This window comes from Lates calcarifer, linkage group LG12 (genome assembly GCF_001640805.2).
Source record: "Lates calcarifer isolate ASB-BC8 linkage group LG12, TLL_Latcal_v3, whole genome shotgun sequence".
Lineage (NCBI taxonomy): Eukaryota > Metazoa > Chordata > Actinopteri > Centropomidae > Lates > Lates calcarifer.
In genome coordinates this window covers 15,057,988-15,076,165 of record NC_066844.1, presented here as the reverse complement: position 1 = coordinate 15,076,165, position 18,178 = coordinate 15,057,988, and the positions used below count along the sequence as shown (strand labels likewise).

The following is an 18,178-nucleotide window of genomic DNA, read 5'->3' as shown; positions in this document are numbered from 1 at the left end:
TGGGTTCTATGTTCCCAAGATTTATATAGCACATAATGGGAACAAGAATCTTATGTTCCCCATTTCTACATATGTTCTCTCTCAGGGTCTTATGTTTTCCAGCTCTATATAGCACATTATGCTAATGTGTAAAACCTGTTCCCCTGCTCTGTTCCCCTGGCTTAATATGACATGAGCCATGGGAACTCATCAAAGGGGTTTTCTGTTCCTTAGCACTGCTGTATGGCTCTCAATATAATTAGACCTACACTTATCAAATGGGTGAAGGTTGTACTTCAGCTACAGTTGTTTTAAAATCTTGCTCCAGTAAAAAAAACAACAAATAAAAAAAAAACTGGAGAATGTTAATGAAATATTTAACTTTAAATGGGTGTGACCAGAACACAATAGGAGGGTTAATATGTGTTAATAGAATATTGAACTGGGGAACATAGGACCAAGGGGGCACAGATATGCTCACCTCTTCTCATCATGACTGATGCATCTGTGTAAAACACATATACAAGCACTCAGTGTATGCTGAAGTAAAAGGACATACATGGAAAAAAACATATGATCACAGACATTCTCATATTTGCTCCTTGTGTCCTGCTGGACTCACAGTAGCTTCATCTGACAAAACTGTAGCTCAGGCTAACACCCACTCTCCTCACCTCGCAGATCAACCCCCCCATCGGTGCTCGTCTGACAAAAACAGCAGCCTCGTCTCTCTTTTGACTTGAACCCAAAACTAACAAGCAAAGTTTGGACTGCGAGAGCGCAGCAGTACTGGGAACTTCTTGTCAAGTTGAAAGAAAGTAAGCAATGGACTAAATTTCCCCTGGGTCAAACACTGCCTACATTCTCCTACACTAAATCATACATCACATCACAAGCAGCATGGGTCCACAGGAACCTAAATAGGCAGCCGCATTCAACTTGAAGTGCCCTCAACCTAACATGCTGTTTTCACTACAGGCAGTGTCAAATAAGAACAGTTTACTGGCTGTCCTTTCCCAGGGACCAATAACCTGCCTGCTTTATTGATCCCAATTTGCTGGTTGAGTATAAGAGCAGGTATAGAGAGACAACAAACACACACTCAGCAGTGTCCAGAGCTTGAATGTAGCAAGTGAGGTAGCAAGAGGCTCATCTAAAACTAAACAGAACACACACACAAGAGTACGAGACAAACCAATCAAGAAGACAATCATCTAGGGCTTTGTGTTTGTTTACAGTCACTGCACGTACTGTGTGCCTGTGTGTGCGCATTGACATTTATAATGTGTGCATACTGCTGAGAGTGTGCGCTGACAGACACCGAAGAGATCCACTCTCCTTTATTCTATCCTTCCTCCGAGACAGGAGCATGCCTCTGAATTAGCTCTATCAGCAGCGCAGCCATCTATCATGCCGACAGTCACGCGGGCGTTGTGAGTCTGACATCAGCGCTCACTGCTAGTGGAGGTGTTGGTCTTTGCTGATATATGCTGAAACCTGTGTATATTAACCAATGGCCTAGCGTTAACGCAGGTCTCATGTGGTCTGCATATTTAATTCACGCATACACAGAGCTGTTTAACCTGAGGTTCCTGAGGGGCCAGGCATGAACTCGACCCTCCAGCTTCTTGGGTGTGTGTATGTGTGTGTGTTGGTGGGGAATCCTATGGGCCATAAGCAGGCTAACTATACAGCTGTCAGCCTGCACCTTTGAACAGCACAGCTGCAGGGTGCACGGGGTGAGTGTGCAACAATGTGTGGGGGAGTAAAACGGGGCAACAGTACATCAAAGTACACATACAGAGAGTGAGCAGGAATGAGGAAAAAGAGAGACTTGACTCTGTTTATGACATAAACACACACATAATATATCAATCAGCATTCAATGCATGTACACACACACACACACACACACACACACACACACCTTTGCAGACACACAAATGTATTCATACACTTGAAACTGCACCTGCTCATTAGCTCTGATGGCAGGAACAAAGACAACAGTTTTCGTTGCACTCAACCTTGGCTTTCTCTCTTCCTCTGTGTTCTATCCATCCCGTGTTGCTCTATGCAGCTGAACCTCAATCTAAATGACAGCTGAAGTGGCTGAGTATTTTCTCAAGGCATTCTTCATTTCATTTCTGGCTTCAGTATCAATCAGAGCTTGGAGAGGCTGGTGTGAAGGCAGCGTGCAGAGGCTAACAGAATAGCAAGTCCTCTGAATGTGCTCCGACTTGTGGTTGTGTTTTGACAGGCAGCATTAGTGTTAGTATGAAAGGTAGAGGGGAAAGAGAAAAGGCGAGGCACATTTCCACAGGGATAAATGGAGCGTATGAGGACCTAGAGGAGAAACAGAAATAAGACAGACAGTCATTTCGCCCTTACGTGGAAGGAGGCTCTCTCCTCTCGGTCCAGAGGTTGGGTGACAAACATGTTGCCGCTGATGGGATCTATGTTGTAGATGCCACTCGGAGGCTGATCAGCGCCTGCTCCCGTGATGCTGTAGCGAATGCCAACATCCTTGTCCTGATCTGAGCGGATCTGAAGACACAGAAACAGGGAAACAAGTTGAACAGAGAGGAAAACCTGATTTTTAGTCCTGACATTTCAGGCTTTCACTGCACTCACAAAAAAGCACAAAATGTTCAGATGGTAAATGACATACATTGTCAAAAACACATTGTGAAATAAAAAAAATTTGAGAACAGACTGAGAGTACATCGGATGCTGGCTAGACTGATGATAACATTTCCACTGCAAGCTTTCTTTTAAGTTAATACATCCTGAAAGTGAAAATAGAAAATTGAAAAATGTGTAGTGAGGGTAACAGATCCTCTGTCAGAAGATGTGGTGAGACCTGTTCAGTTTTTGGTTTGCAGTTTCTCAGTAGACCTTGAGCAAGTGTAAAAGGACCTTACTGCCAGCTATGAAGGTTTTTCTGATGGCTGCCTGTCTGGATGATGTTCTCAACTATAGTCTAACTGCAGTTATGGAATATCTCAATGTGCCTCTTCCATTTTTAACATTTGGCTGTTATTTCACACACAATTCAAGAAGTGATATATTTGACTTTGAACAGATTTCAATATGAACATCTCCACTGACACAGCAATAAAAATATTAATACTTTTGCTCAGCACCTTGCTGACTTTAAAGAAGACAAAGGAAGATGGAACTGTAGCAGTTCTTCCTGTGGCATTGATTTTCAAATGAGCTCCAAGGATTCCATTGTGTCACTATACAATACAACAGTGGGCATACAATTCTCTCACCTCTGCACCAAATAGATAGATAAATTAGGTGTTTGGGGGCCCTTGATTAATCCTCCTTGATTTAATCATTGTAGTATGTGTATAGGTTTTAAAAGGAATTGTTTGACATTTTGAGAAATGAAGTTATTTGCTTTTTTGCTCAAAGTTAGATGAGAAGATTGATACCACTCTCATGTCTGTACAATAAAAATGAAACTACAGCAGCTGGTAAGCTTAGCTTAGAATACAGAGTGGAAACTGAGAGATTTTTTTAAACAACAGAACCAGGCTGTTTTAGCTATTAGCTGTTTTCCCCAGTTTCAAATGTTCAGATCAGAAGAAATCAGTGAAAAGTCATCTTAGGACAAACAATAATTAAAGAAAATACAATCCTCCAGACTGCCAAGTAAAATGATCACTTAATTCTAGTTGTTTGAATGGTGTTATTTTTATCATCTACTGAAATGCAAGAGCCCACGACTCACACTCCAATAACTCACACATCAAGACAAATTATCATTACAGCACATTTTTGTTTCATTTGTTTGTTTAATTACAGCACACCACTGCTAATGAATTCTTTGAGTAATTACATGGAACCTTGCCTATTATGAACTTTATTTGGGAGAAAATGCTTGAGGATCTGAGGCAGAAATTCAGACTGTGTCTATTTAGGGTCAATGTCTTTCCTACATACAGGTGTAATGTTCACTGTCAACATTATGAATATGAGGTGCTCGAGGCAAACCCACTGTAACATGCTACATAATGGAGACATCATCAAATAGGAAATTACATGATTATCTTTTCTTATCTCTTATGTGTTCCAAACTAGTTTTGATTGTGATCCCTTAATAGTCAAACTGTGTCTACTTGCAACTGTTCATCATTGGATGGATGTTTATGAGTGGTCAGCAGCTCAATTCAGAAGTGATTCAACAGTGATTTCCTCTGATTGCACTGTTTAATCTAAATGATTTTTTAGGGCCATGAAGTCTGAAACAGGAGTATGTAATAAAGATTATGGGAGGAGGGAGAATTTAGTTTTTCTCTTATTCCCAACTCCAGAAATCATCGCATAATGATGTAAAATGATGTAAAATACAGCTTGATGTGTAAATATAGCTGCAATATGATTACTGTGTGTAAATAATTGCTCTGACTTACAGGAATCATTTTCAAATTACAGTTGTTAATGCCTCCTTAAAAATCCACTATTTGAGGACTTATGTTAAGTGACCTAAATAGTTGGTCGTGTGGTAGTTGATTAGGCTGCAATTAGTTTATCCTTGTTTTGTCTATGAAATTTCACATGGTTGAGCCAAAGGTAACAGCTTATTTTATCTAACAGTCCATATACTACTTCATCATACTACTACAGAGGCTCCTGTGGACATAGTATGCAACATACCTCTACATAGTAGTACATACTATACTATGTCACAAAGAAAAGTATCAATATGCAGATTTGAGAAGCTGGAACCAGTGACTAACATTATTTGTTGAAGGAAAAAAAAAAGAAAGCATATTTGTGGACCCTGGACCAGTTTGATCTAACTTTAAACGCCAAATATTCTCATATCATTTTTTTTCCGACCTCGCCCTCAGGCTCCGTGACATGACACTGCGTTGACTTTTTTTTTTTTTCCCCTTATTGGGACAAAACCATCTCTATGGTTACTAGTCAGGGGGAATAATCACAGAGTCAAATGGAGAAAAAGGAAAGGCTTGACTCTTTTTTTCTCTCTATCTTTCTCTTCCCCTCCTATGCAATTTTCCTGGTCTGTAGGGCTGCAGATCATGCATGAAAATGAAATTACTTCATCCGTTCAGCAGTGACGGCGGCTTCTGCATAAAACATCTCTCTGTTTGAACATGATACCCTCTCTCTTAATTTCCAAAAAGGTCCTCCCACACCCACGGTGTAGCACTCCACTGCAAGAATTCACAGCCGCAATTTTTATTTCCTGAGCTCACTTCACAAAGGATCCATATGGGGATCCTGCAGGTTCAGGTGTAGTGTACAGTATTGTATAACGATCAATCAGTGCTCTCAGGCTGTTGTACTTGCCATACATCTAATCACTGTAGCATTACAATGATACTGTAAGACTGAATTACATTTATTATTCATGCCGCCCACCATCTGCCAATCAAAGCAGGATGAAACCATGGCATAAATAATAACATAATTTGATCATTCACCCTCATCATCAGTGTCATCTGTTTGGGTAACAAATAGATAATGTGGAGCAGAACAGATGGATTATGCATTCCAGTAATGAAAATGTGCCTGAGAAATCCTCTGTCTTATCTGTGAAGGAGACAGACATGTTAAGGCCTCAATGTTCAAAACAACACGAAAGAACTGAGGCACACCACGAAGAGTCCCATCTGCTTAAGCTGCAGGAACATGTGGAAAAAAAGAAGAAAAAAAAAAAGAAAGCTCCACCACTCTGCATCTGCTGTTTTTGCATGTAAGTATTTCCTGGGTGCATAAGAGTCAGCCTGTGACCATGTATGTGTGTGTGTAGTGAAGTGTTTGACAGGTAAGAGATTCTCTGTGTGCGCACCAAAGCGCGGATCAAAAGGACCAGCTCAGTTCAATAATTCACAAGGCTGTCATGCGGGAAACACACATGTGAAATTTTCACTTTCCATGGGTTTGTTCCTCTGTATCTGGACATGTGCACATTGCATGTCTGACAGTGTGTGTTTGTGTGAGACCTGTCTCTTCACTGGAACTTCAAAGCACACTGTGTGTAGTTGGTGTAATAGCCTCAAGAGGAGACAAAGGAGCTTTTACACGTCATGCGGCCTGTGCTTCCACGCCTGCTTAGAATTCCACATCAAGGCCACCTGAGACCTGATGTCACATTTGCCAGTGTCTCTTAATGAAGAGTCTTTATATCAATAAATTGAATAAATGAAGAAGCACGGCTTCTTGGAGTCCAGGGAATCCCATGAGTGACAACTGCTCAATTGAGCCATTTGAATTGAATGCTAATGATGAAGGCTGGGATTTCTTTCCTTCTCTCCCTTTCTTGCTCCATCTATCTATCACCATCTTTCATTCTCTGTCTGACTTTCGTACCTCCTGGCAGATAGAATGGCTACTAATCACCCTAAAAATAGCAGAGAGAGGCAGATGCAAAGGACTTAACTGGCTGTCTGTCTCCGTCAGATCAGACCAGACATCAGATAAGTGACCTATTTGTAGCTCTTTGAGAGTGATTTCCTTGATTGCTGACAACTGCTGAGATCCTGTGGGACAAGCTATCAGCGTGAGAAGAAAGATGGAGAGGGATGGAGGCAGGGAGACACAGGGAGTGAAAGCAATGGGGAGTTGGGGAAAATTAGATGAAGAATTAGTGTTCTGTTAAAGCTCCTGAGGGTGACACGAAGCACACAAACAGATAGAGGGAATGGAACGGAAAGGAATACATTTCCATTTATTGAGCATAGCGGCTGGCTACCTAATTAGCGAATTGTGAAGTTTCACCCTGTCTAAATCTCACTTAATTGATCCAGCCCTATGTGATCACCCTATCTTCATAAATAGTTTGATGCCTACATAAACAGGCCCTAATTTGCTTGTTTATTTGATGGTATTCTTTCCTCCTTTAACTCCATGTTGGACTTATTTCTGGCAATGCTGCAAAATGATCAAAGCAGCATTCTGCTACGCAAAGGACAAGCATGTGTGGAGCTGTAGTTCTCTTCCCCAAGTAGTATTTTGCTTCCAGGAACCAACAATCATTCAACCAGGAAGTCATTAAAGGACAGTGAGCTGCAGGCACCCATGGGATCATTAAGGGTTACTCTGTGCTATGGGCTAATGTCGCACAATAATGGGAATCTGTGGTTTACACTCTTTGATAGCCTCTTTTATGTCTCATCCGTGCTTCATGGTTCAGGCCTGTGTTGTAGTCCTTTGACTTCACACACATCTCTCTCTCTCTCTCTCTCTTTATTTTATAGCTCTTTATGGCCTCAGTCACCTCACTTTGCCTTTAAGGCACATCAAACATCCCCCACAGGTTACACAGGCTCAAGGGCCGCACCAGGAAGCCAGGAGATCATTCAGTACCACATATCTATTCAGGTACAAATGACAAACACTCATCTACACTATTGTAAAGAGGACCATGCTACATGTTGCTGCCACCAATAATCACTTTTTGATTGAAAGCTTATGAAGTGATACATTCAAACTGTGAAAATGTCACATATGCAGAATGTAGGTAGTTTTTCTTTAAATTTTCAATTAAATTAAGTCCCATGTGCTTAGCTAATATTACTAATATTACTGCAAATAATTCAAGCGGGTTCAAATTAAAAGCATGCAAGCAATGTAAATTAACTTAAGCTGACTTAATTTAAAATATTAGGTTAAATTGGTTGAGAGAACAGTATGTTTGTTCCACTCATCATTTAAAGTCAGAAATATGTAGAGTCAAAACAACAGTGTTTATATATGTGCTATATATGTATGTGTGTGTGTATTTACTTATATATTAAAGAGAAAAAAAAGTTGACAACCTATAAAAAAGTCAAGTTACTCTACTGTTTCAATCTTTTCTCACCATCAGTGAGAGTTGACCTTTGTAATGAAGTTAAGGAGAAAAAAGTGCAATTAACCTCATTACAAACACTTGACAAACAACATTAAATATAAGCAGTATACACAAATACATCTTCAGAAAAACTTCAAGCTTTTTCTGCGCTTTTTACATTTATTTATTTAATATTTTACACCTTAATAATTCATGAAATTCTGTACTTGAGACTCAGTGTTTTTGCTTCCATCGAGTTACAGGAAGAGCCTTGAAAATATTTTCTAAGTACAGCGAGTACATTTCGGTAAGTTGGGATAGCTCAGATTCAGGGCAAATATTATGTCTATCAGCAAAACACAACACCTTAGAACACTGATATCCTCCAGGACTTTGGTCTCCCTCAACCTCAGTGCTTGCACTCTTGGAGTTAGTAAATTGGTTAGGCCAGTCACCAGTGATGGCACTTTTAATCACTTTCCCATCGAGAGCTCCTTAACACTCTTTCATTACCTTGTCGAACATGTTTAAAGAGAAGTGATTAATACATGACAAGTTGACAGACAAGTTGCATAAATGCCCTTGAAACAAAATAATTGTTACAATTTCACAAAAGACAAGAGTCACATCGTATCTCCTCTTCTGCCTGAGACACACTGTGGGGGATACACCCTTGATGTTATTTGTTTTTACAGCTCAAAGCACGCTCTCAGTTTTAATTGAAATGAACTTACTGAAAGTAAACTCAAAATTAGTCCCCCAGATTAGCTAGTGTAGCTGACATATTTTTCCTCAAGTGCCCTCCTGCTGGATAAGTAGTCATTGCACACAGTTTTCCGGTACTTCATTTGCTACTAGTTCACTAGACTATACACAGCTAACAGATAGTGACACACACCTTCATATGTAAACAAACAAAGCTGCAGGTGCAGTTGAACAGGCAGTTAATTTGGTTAGCTAGAGTGTTGCCACAAAATTAGACTCCTATGCAATAGCTGTTAAAATAGCTACAGTAACTAATCCAGGGAGCTCATTTCTATGTTAAATTGTGGCTGAAGTTAAAATGTATGTTCATCTGGAAAACTTCAGGCGGCAGGTAGCAGATGCAAAGTTGGCATGACCCATAATCAGAATGACACAGTTATGAAAATCATGCTTAGTTTGAAAAATACTGCATATAGGAAACTGATTATACTCTGATTTATATATGGCGGTTTTTTCTCCTTACCTTATATCTATAATCATAATATTTCCTTTCATTTATCATAGGATTACATTTAATCTAATTGTGATATCTTTAATCCATGCAATAATGTGTGTGTCTATGGGTAAACAGAGAGAGGCAGCAGCATTTCCTCAGTTTATCCATTGCTGGATGAGACAGTAAATGTCACTAATGGTGCAACATACCAGATACGAAAAACACCTACAACACAGCAGTTCTAACAGTTTGTTATGAGGGATATAACTTTCAAGGATGGTTAATATGTGGTAGATAAATTCAGTACAGGCAAATTAATGGAATTTCTGTGCTGAGATGCATTATGGGAGGAAGTGATGCCAACCACTCAGGGCACAGACAGGCTATGACTGAACCCTTCTGGCACCCTCTCAGTCATGCTTTAGCTGTCATAGCTGTCAACCATAATTAAGACAGCGTCTGCCAAATATCTGTATGCCTTTAATAGAAACCACGTACTGACTGGATGCCTCATATACTCAGAGGCCTGTTCTTCTTTTAGACTCTGTCTCCCACTCCAAACCGTCTGCACATGAGCCATAATAATACGGTTATTTAGTGATGATGAAAGCATGATTTTGTATATTTACTGTCCAACATTTAAGTAATGAGACAAACTGCTCTCAGTCAGGATTAGTTTAGGGTGCTCTGTCTAAGAACCTGATGGCCGTCTCATCATGTAGAATCAGTTTAAGCAAAGAACAATTATAAAATCTGACTTTTTAAAACAGGGTTTAAGAGATAACCAAATCTAATTTGCTCGCCGATGCTCTTACTCTTTGCTCTGAAATGACTCAGATTTCCCTCAAGTAGTATGAATTTCCAGTAATTCCGGCTGCAAGCTCATATGTCTAATTTCTATTTGCTTTACTGCTTCTTTTTTGCACTGCTGCCTATCAACTTGGGGAACTGCTGGCAAGCTATTTAATGGTTTTTAAAATACACTTTCAGTCTTTTTGTATATTTCCATGGCAGATTCATAGCAGGTCTGGCACCTTAGTGAGTAAATTTAAAGAGAGAAAATGACACTATCATGCTGGAAGAGACAACTGATTTTCCTATCTTGAGCGGGCTGACTTCAGTGTCGCTGCCGGGGTTAGAATATTCAAATCTGACAATGAACCTTTGCACTCGTGGGGATGCTGGAATAGCTGCGAACATGAGTCACTGTGAATGGGTGACCTGCAATGTTTAACAGCTTTATCAAAAGGATCTGTGCATCTGCAAACTACACAGGCATCCTTGAAAATCGCTGTGTTTGATAATGTCTCATCTTTCCCTGCTGTTATACTGTATCTGTTTTCTCTTTGTTGAACATGAGGGAAATGGCAAAACTACATGCTTTTTAACTTCCTCTTAAATTTCAGTTTTGCATTGCTTTGATCCCTCCTGCTGTGTGCTTGTCACTCTTCAAAGCTGATGTGCCCTACTTTTGATAGGGAAGAGGAATTCAAATAGTCTGATAGGCCATCCACACAAACATCCAACAAAATGACATAGGAGCGAATAGGAAAGCAGAGGATGAAAGAAAAAGAGAGATGATCTGACAAAATGGAAACAAAATTTCCAATTAGGGGAAAATGTGGGACCTTAACTTTTTGCCAGCCTTCAAACGTCCCTTCCTGCAAAATACAATAACAACCTTACACGCAAGAGAGTGGCGATAAAAAGCGGTAAAACCTGTCAGTTTAGTGGCATCATGAGAAGGGAATGGTGCGAATGGTTTTAAAAATAGTCACATAGGAGGTCTGTGAGAGAGAAGCTGCAGAGAACTCAGGTTTAATATCTCTCAAGTGAGAGCCACTGACAGCCACCGTCGCACACAGTTATCCCTGATACTCATAAAGAACAGCTGCGTCTGCGGCAAGCAGGCTAGTCCATTATGGATCAGAAACTGAATGGGAAATGAACCAAGCTCCATGCAGCTCTGAAATATGTTTTTTTTTTCTTACCTTATATACCCCTCCTTTTCATTTGGTGTGCTCTCCCATTCTCTTTGTGTTTATGCTACCGTATCACTTTGTCTATCTCTTTCTGTCTCTCACTCTCCTGCTCTCCTTCCTCCCATTTCTCCCAGTGGGTAGGAAACAGTGAGAGTCCATCGATACAAACGAGCAAGAGTCACCACCTGAGGAAAGTTTGTTTGCTTTGGTACTGACACTGTTATTCAGCCATTCTTCTCCACTTTCTAACATGGTCAACTGAATTGAATCCTTTGAGTTACTACGGTTTCCTGAGGTAATGTTTCTGTGAAGTGGATTTGGATTTAAAGATAATAGAGTAAGATTTTTTTTCTTGACAATTTAGGGAAACAAAGCTGAAACCTTTTGGGGGTGATGTTTTTCTCCCTCCAGAGGAGCTGTTTTAATGTGATCTATAAGAGGAATAGACAATCCAGTTAAAGGTGAGTGTGAAGACAGGGAAGAAGCTTAGAGGAAAACATCTGAGAGAGCAGAGGCATTGTCAAGCAATATGTCTTTTAATGAAGAGCAGAAAACATTCTGAATGCCGGCAGCACATCTAATAAATAACCTTCGAATGAAAGCTTTTGGCACTCTTTTAAAAAACACATATCGAGTCCGAGAGATATTTTTTTTTATCCTAAGCTCATATGGATCACAGATATCTGGAGGTTGTTCCTAAGATGTTGACCTTTCTGACATCTTTCTCTTACACTCCAATACCCTCCATCTCCATCCTGTATGTCATCATTACCCAGAAGAGAGGGAGGAGTCGCAGAGCCTTAACATTTTGTATCTGCTCAAAAATAGATTAGACACATGCGTGCACGCACATGCACGGCGCTGCCTCCACCTCAGACCATTAACCAGACAGAGGAATGAAATGTAAGATTGGAAAAAGGGGCAATTAAAGGGAGAACAAATATTAATGGAAGTTAAGAAGTGACTCACAAACCCAATTACGGCATTAGCCAGGCAATTTAGATGAGCTCTGCAAGGGGCGAGAATCCTGTTGAAATGTACCAGCCGTCTCTCTGCATTAACAATGGCATTAATTCCCCTGAATCACAGTGCAGGAGAAGAATAGAGCAAATACAGCCATTCTGTCTCCCTTATAAAGAGAGAGACACATCCCTTAATTCTGCGATGGGAATGGAGGAGGCAGAGGCTGACGTTCTTGTCTTACCCGCCCCTGTGCAGGCCACAGACCCCTGGAGAGATTCAACTTGTTAAATAGCTCCATTCTCCTGCTCTCCCCCATACAAGGACAATAGGTAAACCACACTACAGGTCTACCAGGAACTGATAATTATAGTGAAGACATGGTTGTCTGCTGGAGGGCTGACTAAAGGGAAATAACGGGGTATAGAGAGACAGATACATATAGATAGAGTTATAGATGGAGGGAGGGGGGCAGTGAGGATCTTTCTGCTGCTCTTGCACATTTCCTCTCCACCTTCTGCCATTGTCAAATTGCATCCCTCAACCCAAGCTGCTGCCACACGCTCCCATAGGAGACATGCGGCCCTGACAGCCTGGCCAATCAGCTGCACCCCAAGGCCAGTTGAAAGCCCTTCTGGCATGCCTAAGGCTAGCGAGGTCCAACCAATCAGTTCGAGGCCAGGCTTGAAAGGAGGACCATGCTTGGCTCAGGGAGCTGCTAAGGCTGCCAATGAGAGTCCAGAGGGGAGTTTGAGAGGCTCAGAGGGAGGCTGCCAGAGGGGTCAGAGTGGACGAGGGCAGACTGACAGTTATTTAGTGAGAGGCTGAGCTCTGTGTCACTCACAACAGCACTCAGGCTTTGTACTACTGGGCTGGCTCTAATGGGACTGTCACCTTCTAATTGTCCAACTGGGAGATGCTGAGAATAACAAACAGACACACACATGCAGTCAAATACAGAGACAATACATAGAGACACACATAAAATACACAGACACACACGCACACATACACCCTCACAGACACAGGCATAAACCGGCAAACAAAAGCCAGTGTGCACAAATGTTGACACGTAAATACTCCTTTTATGCTGCAGGAGATTTGTGTTTGTGGGAAAATTCTCACAAAGCCCAGAACACATTGACTTCACTGTCCAGCATGGAAAAAGACCTGGGGCTAATTGATATGTCACACCTAGTACTTCACATTATATGCATGTATTATCTGAATAGATTCGCTGAGTGCTCCAATTAAGTTAAATCCAAACTTTGGATTTGTGACTTGGATTTGTGACTTTTATTGATTTTAAAAGGCTTTTGCTAATCTTCAATTCACAGTATGCCTAAACATCCATAATGATTATTTTAAATGTTGGATGAATGGATACATTTACTATTAACAAATAAATTACACTGTATCATACATCTGGCAAACTTCCTGTTTATATGTGTCTGTAACTACATTAAGGGGAGTGTTAGATTCAAATGACAATAACTGATGTTTTTCTATTTGAAAATACAAAGAAGAAAGCTAAAATGTAACATTAACAGGTCCTAATACTTACAGATCTCTTGATCTTTGAAACTGGCATTATTAACCAAAGGCTCATGAAAGAGCAAGTTCTAAATGACATCGTGGTGTGAAGAAGGAGCCATAATCAGTGATAGTCAATTACAAAAGTAACAAATGAAAAAAAATAGTCTTGAACTAGCATTTATTGCTTTAGCGCAAAACTATACGGTGTTTTCTGGACTGCTTTCAAAGTAAGACCTGGAAGAAGATAGAGACAGGAGGAGCGTTTTGGCAGATCCCTGGGAGGAGGTGGGTTAGATAGTACATCCTCATCATGAAAAAGTAAAGTATGTGGAACGAGATTAAAGGGAACTTTATTCCTGGAGTCCCTGTTGTTATTGTGGATGATTCAGCACCAAGAAACTCCTAGTTTCTAGGACGCTCCCTGAGGATCATGTCAGGAAAAGAGGGAGTGAGGGGCGTCCTAAAAACCTTTAAACCAGAACGAGACATGTCAACAAACTCTGTCTGCTCCTTGAAGCTAAAAACTACACTGAATTTCTATCGCAGACAGACGTTGCACATAAACTTGAAAAATCAAGCCAAGTGTTATGATGATTGTGCAGACGGTGAGGATTGAGTTATTATGAGTAACTAATCGTATGAACCGATACTTAATGGCTCTATTGACAGTAACAGGAATTATAGACTGAATCATTAGAGACATTTTGAGGTACTGCAATGGTTATGGTTAATTAAATGAGAATTTTTACCTGCTGTTGATGGCGAATGGAAATCAGGTTGTTTATGACAACTGGTGTATAAAATGTCACCTTTACACCTATAAAGTTAGAAATGTAATGTTGTAATGTTTGATTCAATTGTAAACAAACTACACAATATAAACACTATATGTAATCTATTAGGAAACAGAGCTTTGTTACAATAGTGTAAGAAAAGGACTTAAAGTGCAATAGCACCCCACATTTTTGCTCTCAGACAAACTCCTCAACACAGAGATATCTAGGGTCTGACATCAATGTCAACAATGTTGCTGTATTTGGGACATTCCCCTTGGTCGGGATTAAGCCCTGTGTAACCTGGGGTAAACTGACAACCACTCTTATAACTTTTGGTGTAGAGAGTGCAAATGGCCGTGGTAGCCAAGGAAAGAGTTACAAGTCCCTGACAATCAGGTCCTTGACATGACATGATTATGGGAAAGAAGTTAATTGTGCACTGGTTTATTTTGCTGTTGTGCTTCCTACAGCACCCCTCACTGTCTTTTTTAATTTTTTTAGAAGTGAAGTAATGTGAAATGCTTTCCATCTATAAACTGACCTGGAAAAATACATAATAAGTAAATAAATGATGTGAGAGCTTTGTTTATGGGTGAAGAATCATGTCAAGTGTTAAATTTAGATAAACTGAGTGGTGTAAGTTCTGTCCTACCACCTCCAATGTTGGTAGAAAAACACCCATACTGTACACACACACACATACACACACACACACAAGCACATACACACACATGCCTGCCTGCACACACTAAAACTAGACAGTGGACACAATGTATTTGGATGCACAAGGGATGTAATAAAACTGCAGACAAAACAAGCGGATCCAAAAAGCATATTATGAACTCATTATGAGCTGTAATGAAATACACTGTGCGATATGAGGTTGTAAATAAACCACTGTGTTTTCATTTTGGGTACTGAGCAAACAGCAGTATAGACATTACAATGTCATTGAGGTAACTTGCTCCCACAGACACACACATATATACACATATATTTTAGCTCCTCAGCACAGTAAAACCAAATGAGAAAACCAACAAAAAGCTGCAGATTCCTTCAGTTTCTGCATAAAGTTGACTTGAGTGGTGGGAGAACTTAACCATTGCTGTGTGGTTTTGTTTGCCTCTAATAAAATCCATATAAATGAGGGGCCTGTAGTTTTTCTGATTGTGACACATTCAACACCACATTGTATTGTATTATATTAGCCACTACCATAATGGCCTGTTCAAAAATAATGAGGTAAGCGAAATCATTCTGAGATACACTCTAATAAGCCAGTTCACCTTGTCACCTTAAGACCTTCATTTTTCTTCAAGAATGTGAATGTGTGATAAGGCCACCATTATAGATATAGATGTCATTACAGTTTCATTTAGCTCCATGGAAAGGGCACAGAGTCATGCAGAGAGTAAAAGTAACTGCACACACAGACATGTCTCCTTAGTCTTTACCTTGGCTGTGGAATCACATTACATTAAAATAACCATCCACAACGTGCACAATTATTTCCAGCTCATATTGTTCGTTTTCTAGTCCTAACCGTGGGTCAGAGAGGGAGCCGTTGTTTGAGGCCTGGTTAAATGAAATGAGGATCTTTTCTCTCCCATATTCAGACTGCCTTCCATCAGTTTTGCCTCATTGGCCCCAGTGTAGGTGCTGCAGGAGACGGTTGAGATGAGAATGCCACAAATGGCCTGAAACTAATGTTGGCCTCCCTCACCCTGCAGATTTACAGCACTCTCCAAAGACTTTCTATTTTTTCTTTTCTTTTTTTTTTCAATCTACGCCTGTCCCCCGTTCTCCCTTTTCCATCTCCCACCCTCACTGCTTTTCAGTCTCTCAAAGGGAGTAGTTCCACCCCAGTATCCATTTAACTCAAGCTGTTTTGCAACCTCTCCATTTCCACTGCACTTACATCTGTCATGTCAAATAATGTGACAGAAAAAGCTCGGAAGCATATTCCATTTGAGCACAATGGTAAATCAATGACATCAAAGCTGCGCCACTTGTGGTTCTTCATGTCTGAATTGCACATGTCAAGGTAAAAATGGCCAGCAGTGGAATGGAACTCTTGCACACTATTGGTGTGTGTGTGTGGTGTGTGTGGTGTGTGTGGTGTGTGTGTGTGTGTGTGTGGTGTGTGTGTGTGTGTGAGAGAGAGAGAGAGCAATTTTTTGCCTCAAAGTGAAAGTAGCTTTCAGAAGCTCAATCTGACCATTGATGACGGTGATGGTGGCAATATCAGAATGCAACTGAACATATAACGAATAGCTCCATTAATATGATGAAATGAGGCTGAATGACTGAATGAATAAATAACAGAATTCACAATTTTAAATGTTATGATCATGTCAGTTATCATTTACAGTTAAATCGGCCAGGGCTTTGTTTTATATGTGTAATTTGATCTGTCGGTGTAACTGAGATTAATCAAATACCCCATAGCAGCAGACTCACTGTACATTAGCCTCTCACTGAATCAAAAAGAAAACCACCACTGGTCTACCACACACCTCTGAAGGCACGTCATTTGCATTATATGATGGCTCCAAAGTGGTAATTACACTACAAGAGTTAATTGATCTTGCTGAACCTGCCTATGTGAATGCTCCAGTGTAGCAACACAAGCAAAGAAAACTCAAAGAGTCTGCACAACACAGGAGAGAGCTGGTGTGTTCTGAAATCAAGTGTGTAAGCTTTAAAGGTTGTTCTTGGCCACTTCTGAGACAGGCAAGATAAAGCACGAAATCCCCACTGCTCTTCTCCTCGACTGCCTGTCAGAATGTTGAGTTGTGTTGCAGAGAGAGCCGGGGACAGATGAGCTCACAGAGCAACAGAGTCACATCCCCCATGGTGCACTGCTTTCAGCTACAGCTCAGGGCTGAGACACACCTATACTGTGTTCACATACAATACATGCAATCTGGAAGATGTGCCCACACACATAAATGCACATTGTAGATGCACACAAACGCACGTGCGCACACACACACACACACAGCAAAACTCAGAGTAACTCAACCTCAACACTTGCATGGCCACACACACACAAAGGAAGCCCTTGAGGTTTAATCCAACCATCTAACACCTGACATGTGAAAAGGGGATAAAAGAGCGTCCATTTCTCCAGCATGGCAGCACAATTTGGTGCCTCCCTTGACACCTCACAGCCCTGCTGTGTGTGTGTTTGTGAGGGTGAGTGTTTCCACGCTTTGGTGGAAAATCTGCCCTCTTGCCAACACATTGGTGAAAGGCGATTTCTGTAATCCGGGAGTGTAAGCCTCGCTGTACAAATGGGCGTAAGGGACTTTGTGTGAGTATATGTGAGTATATGTGCATGTGTGTGTGTGTATGTGTGTATACTTGTCTGTGAGTGTGTGTCAGAAATGCCAGAGGAAAGCTGCACGTCTGTCTGAGAGAGAGATAAGAAGCAGTGAGTGAGGGGAGTTAGAGTAGCAGCACAGAGCTGAGAGTACGACGCTTCCCATGAGAAACTTACTTTTGATTTTCCTTTTTTTTTTTTTTTTTTTGATATTTACTATTATCCACTGGTTGTAATTGCAAAGCTGTTATACATGTTCATATAAACATTCTTCCAGATTGTGAGAACGGCAGAGCGACAAAGTAGTGTAAAACTAAATTCTTCAGCATCCTGGTTCCACATATAAACAAAACATATGTGAAAAAACCATGGTTATGCATGGATAAAGTGATATTAATAAAAGAAGAGTAGTAGTCAGAATGTATGCCCCTCATGCATTATTCACACCAGTTGTAAACACTTTTCTATGGTGTGTGGTGGAGAAGTGGAAAATAGAAAAATAAGGAAAGAGAACAAATTTAATATACAATGGGCTGTAAGTCAATTTCAGTTTAAAGTATTTTTTACAGTTGACCCTGTTAGACTTCAATCATAGTTGTTTTTCTTTTA

At 40.5% G+C, this 18,178-nt stretch overlaps 1 protein-coding gene across 1 annotated transcript in view; it reads right to left on the bottom strand.

The window, feature by feature from the left end:
- Positions 1-18,178, bottom strand: part of LOC108885614 (cadherin-4-like) — a 182,670-nt gene that overhangs the window by 43,206 nt on the left and 121,286 nt on the right. The window contains 1 exon segment of the mRNA XM_018680029.2: positions 2,368-2,523. Within this exon segment, the coding sequence (XP_018535545.1) occupies positions 2,368-2,523 (156 nt within the window).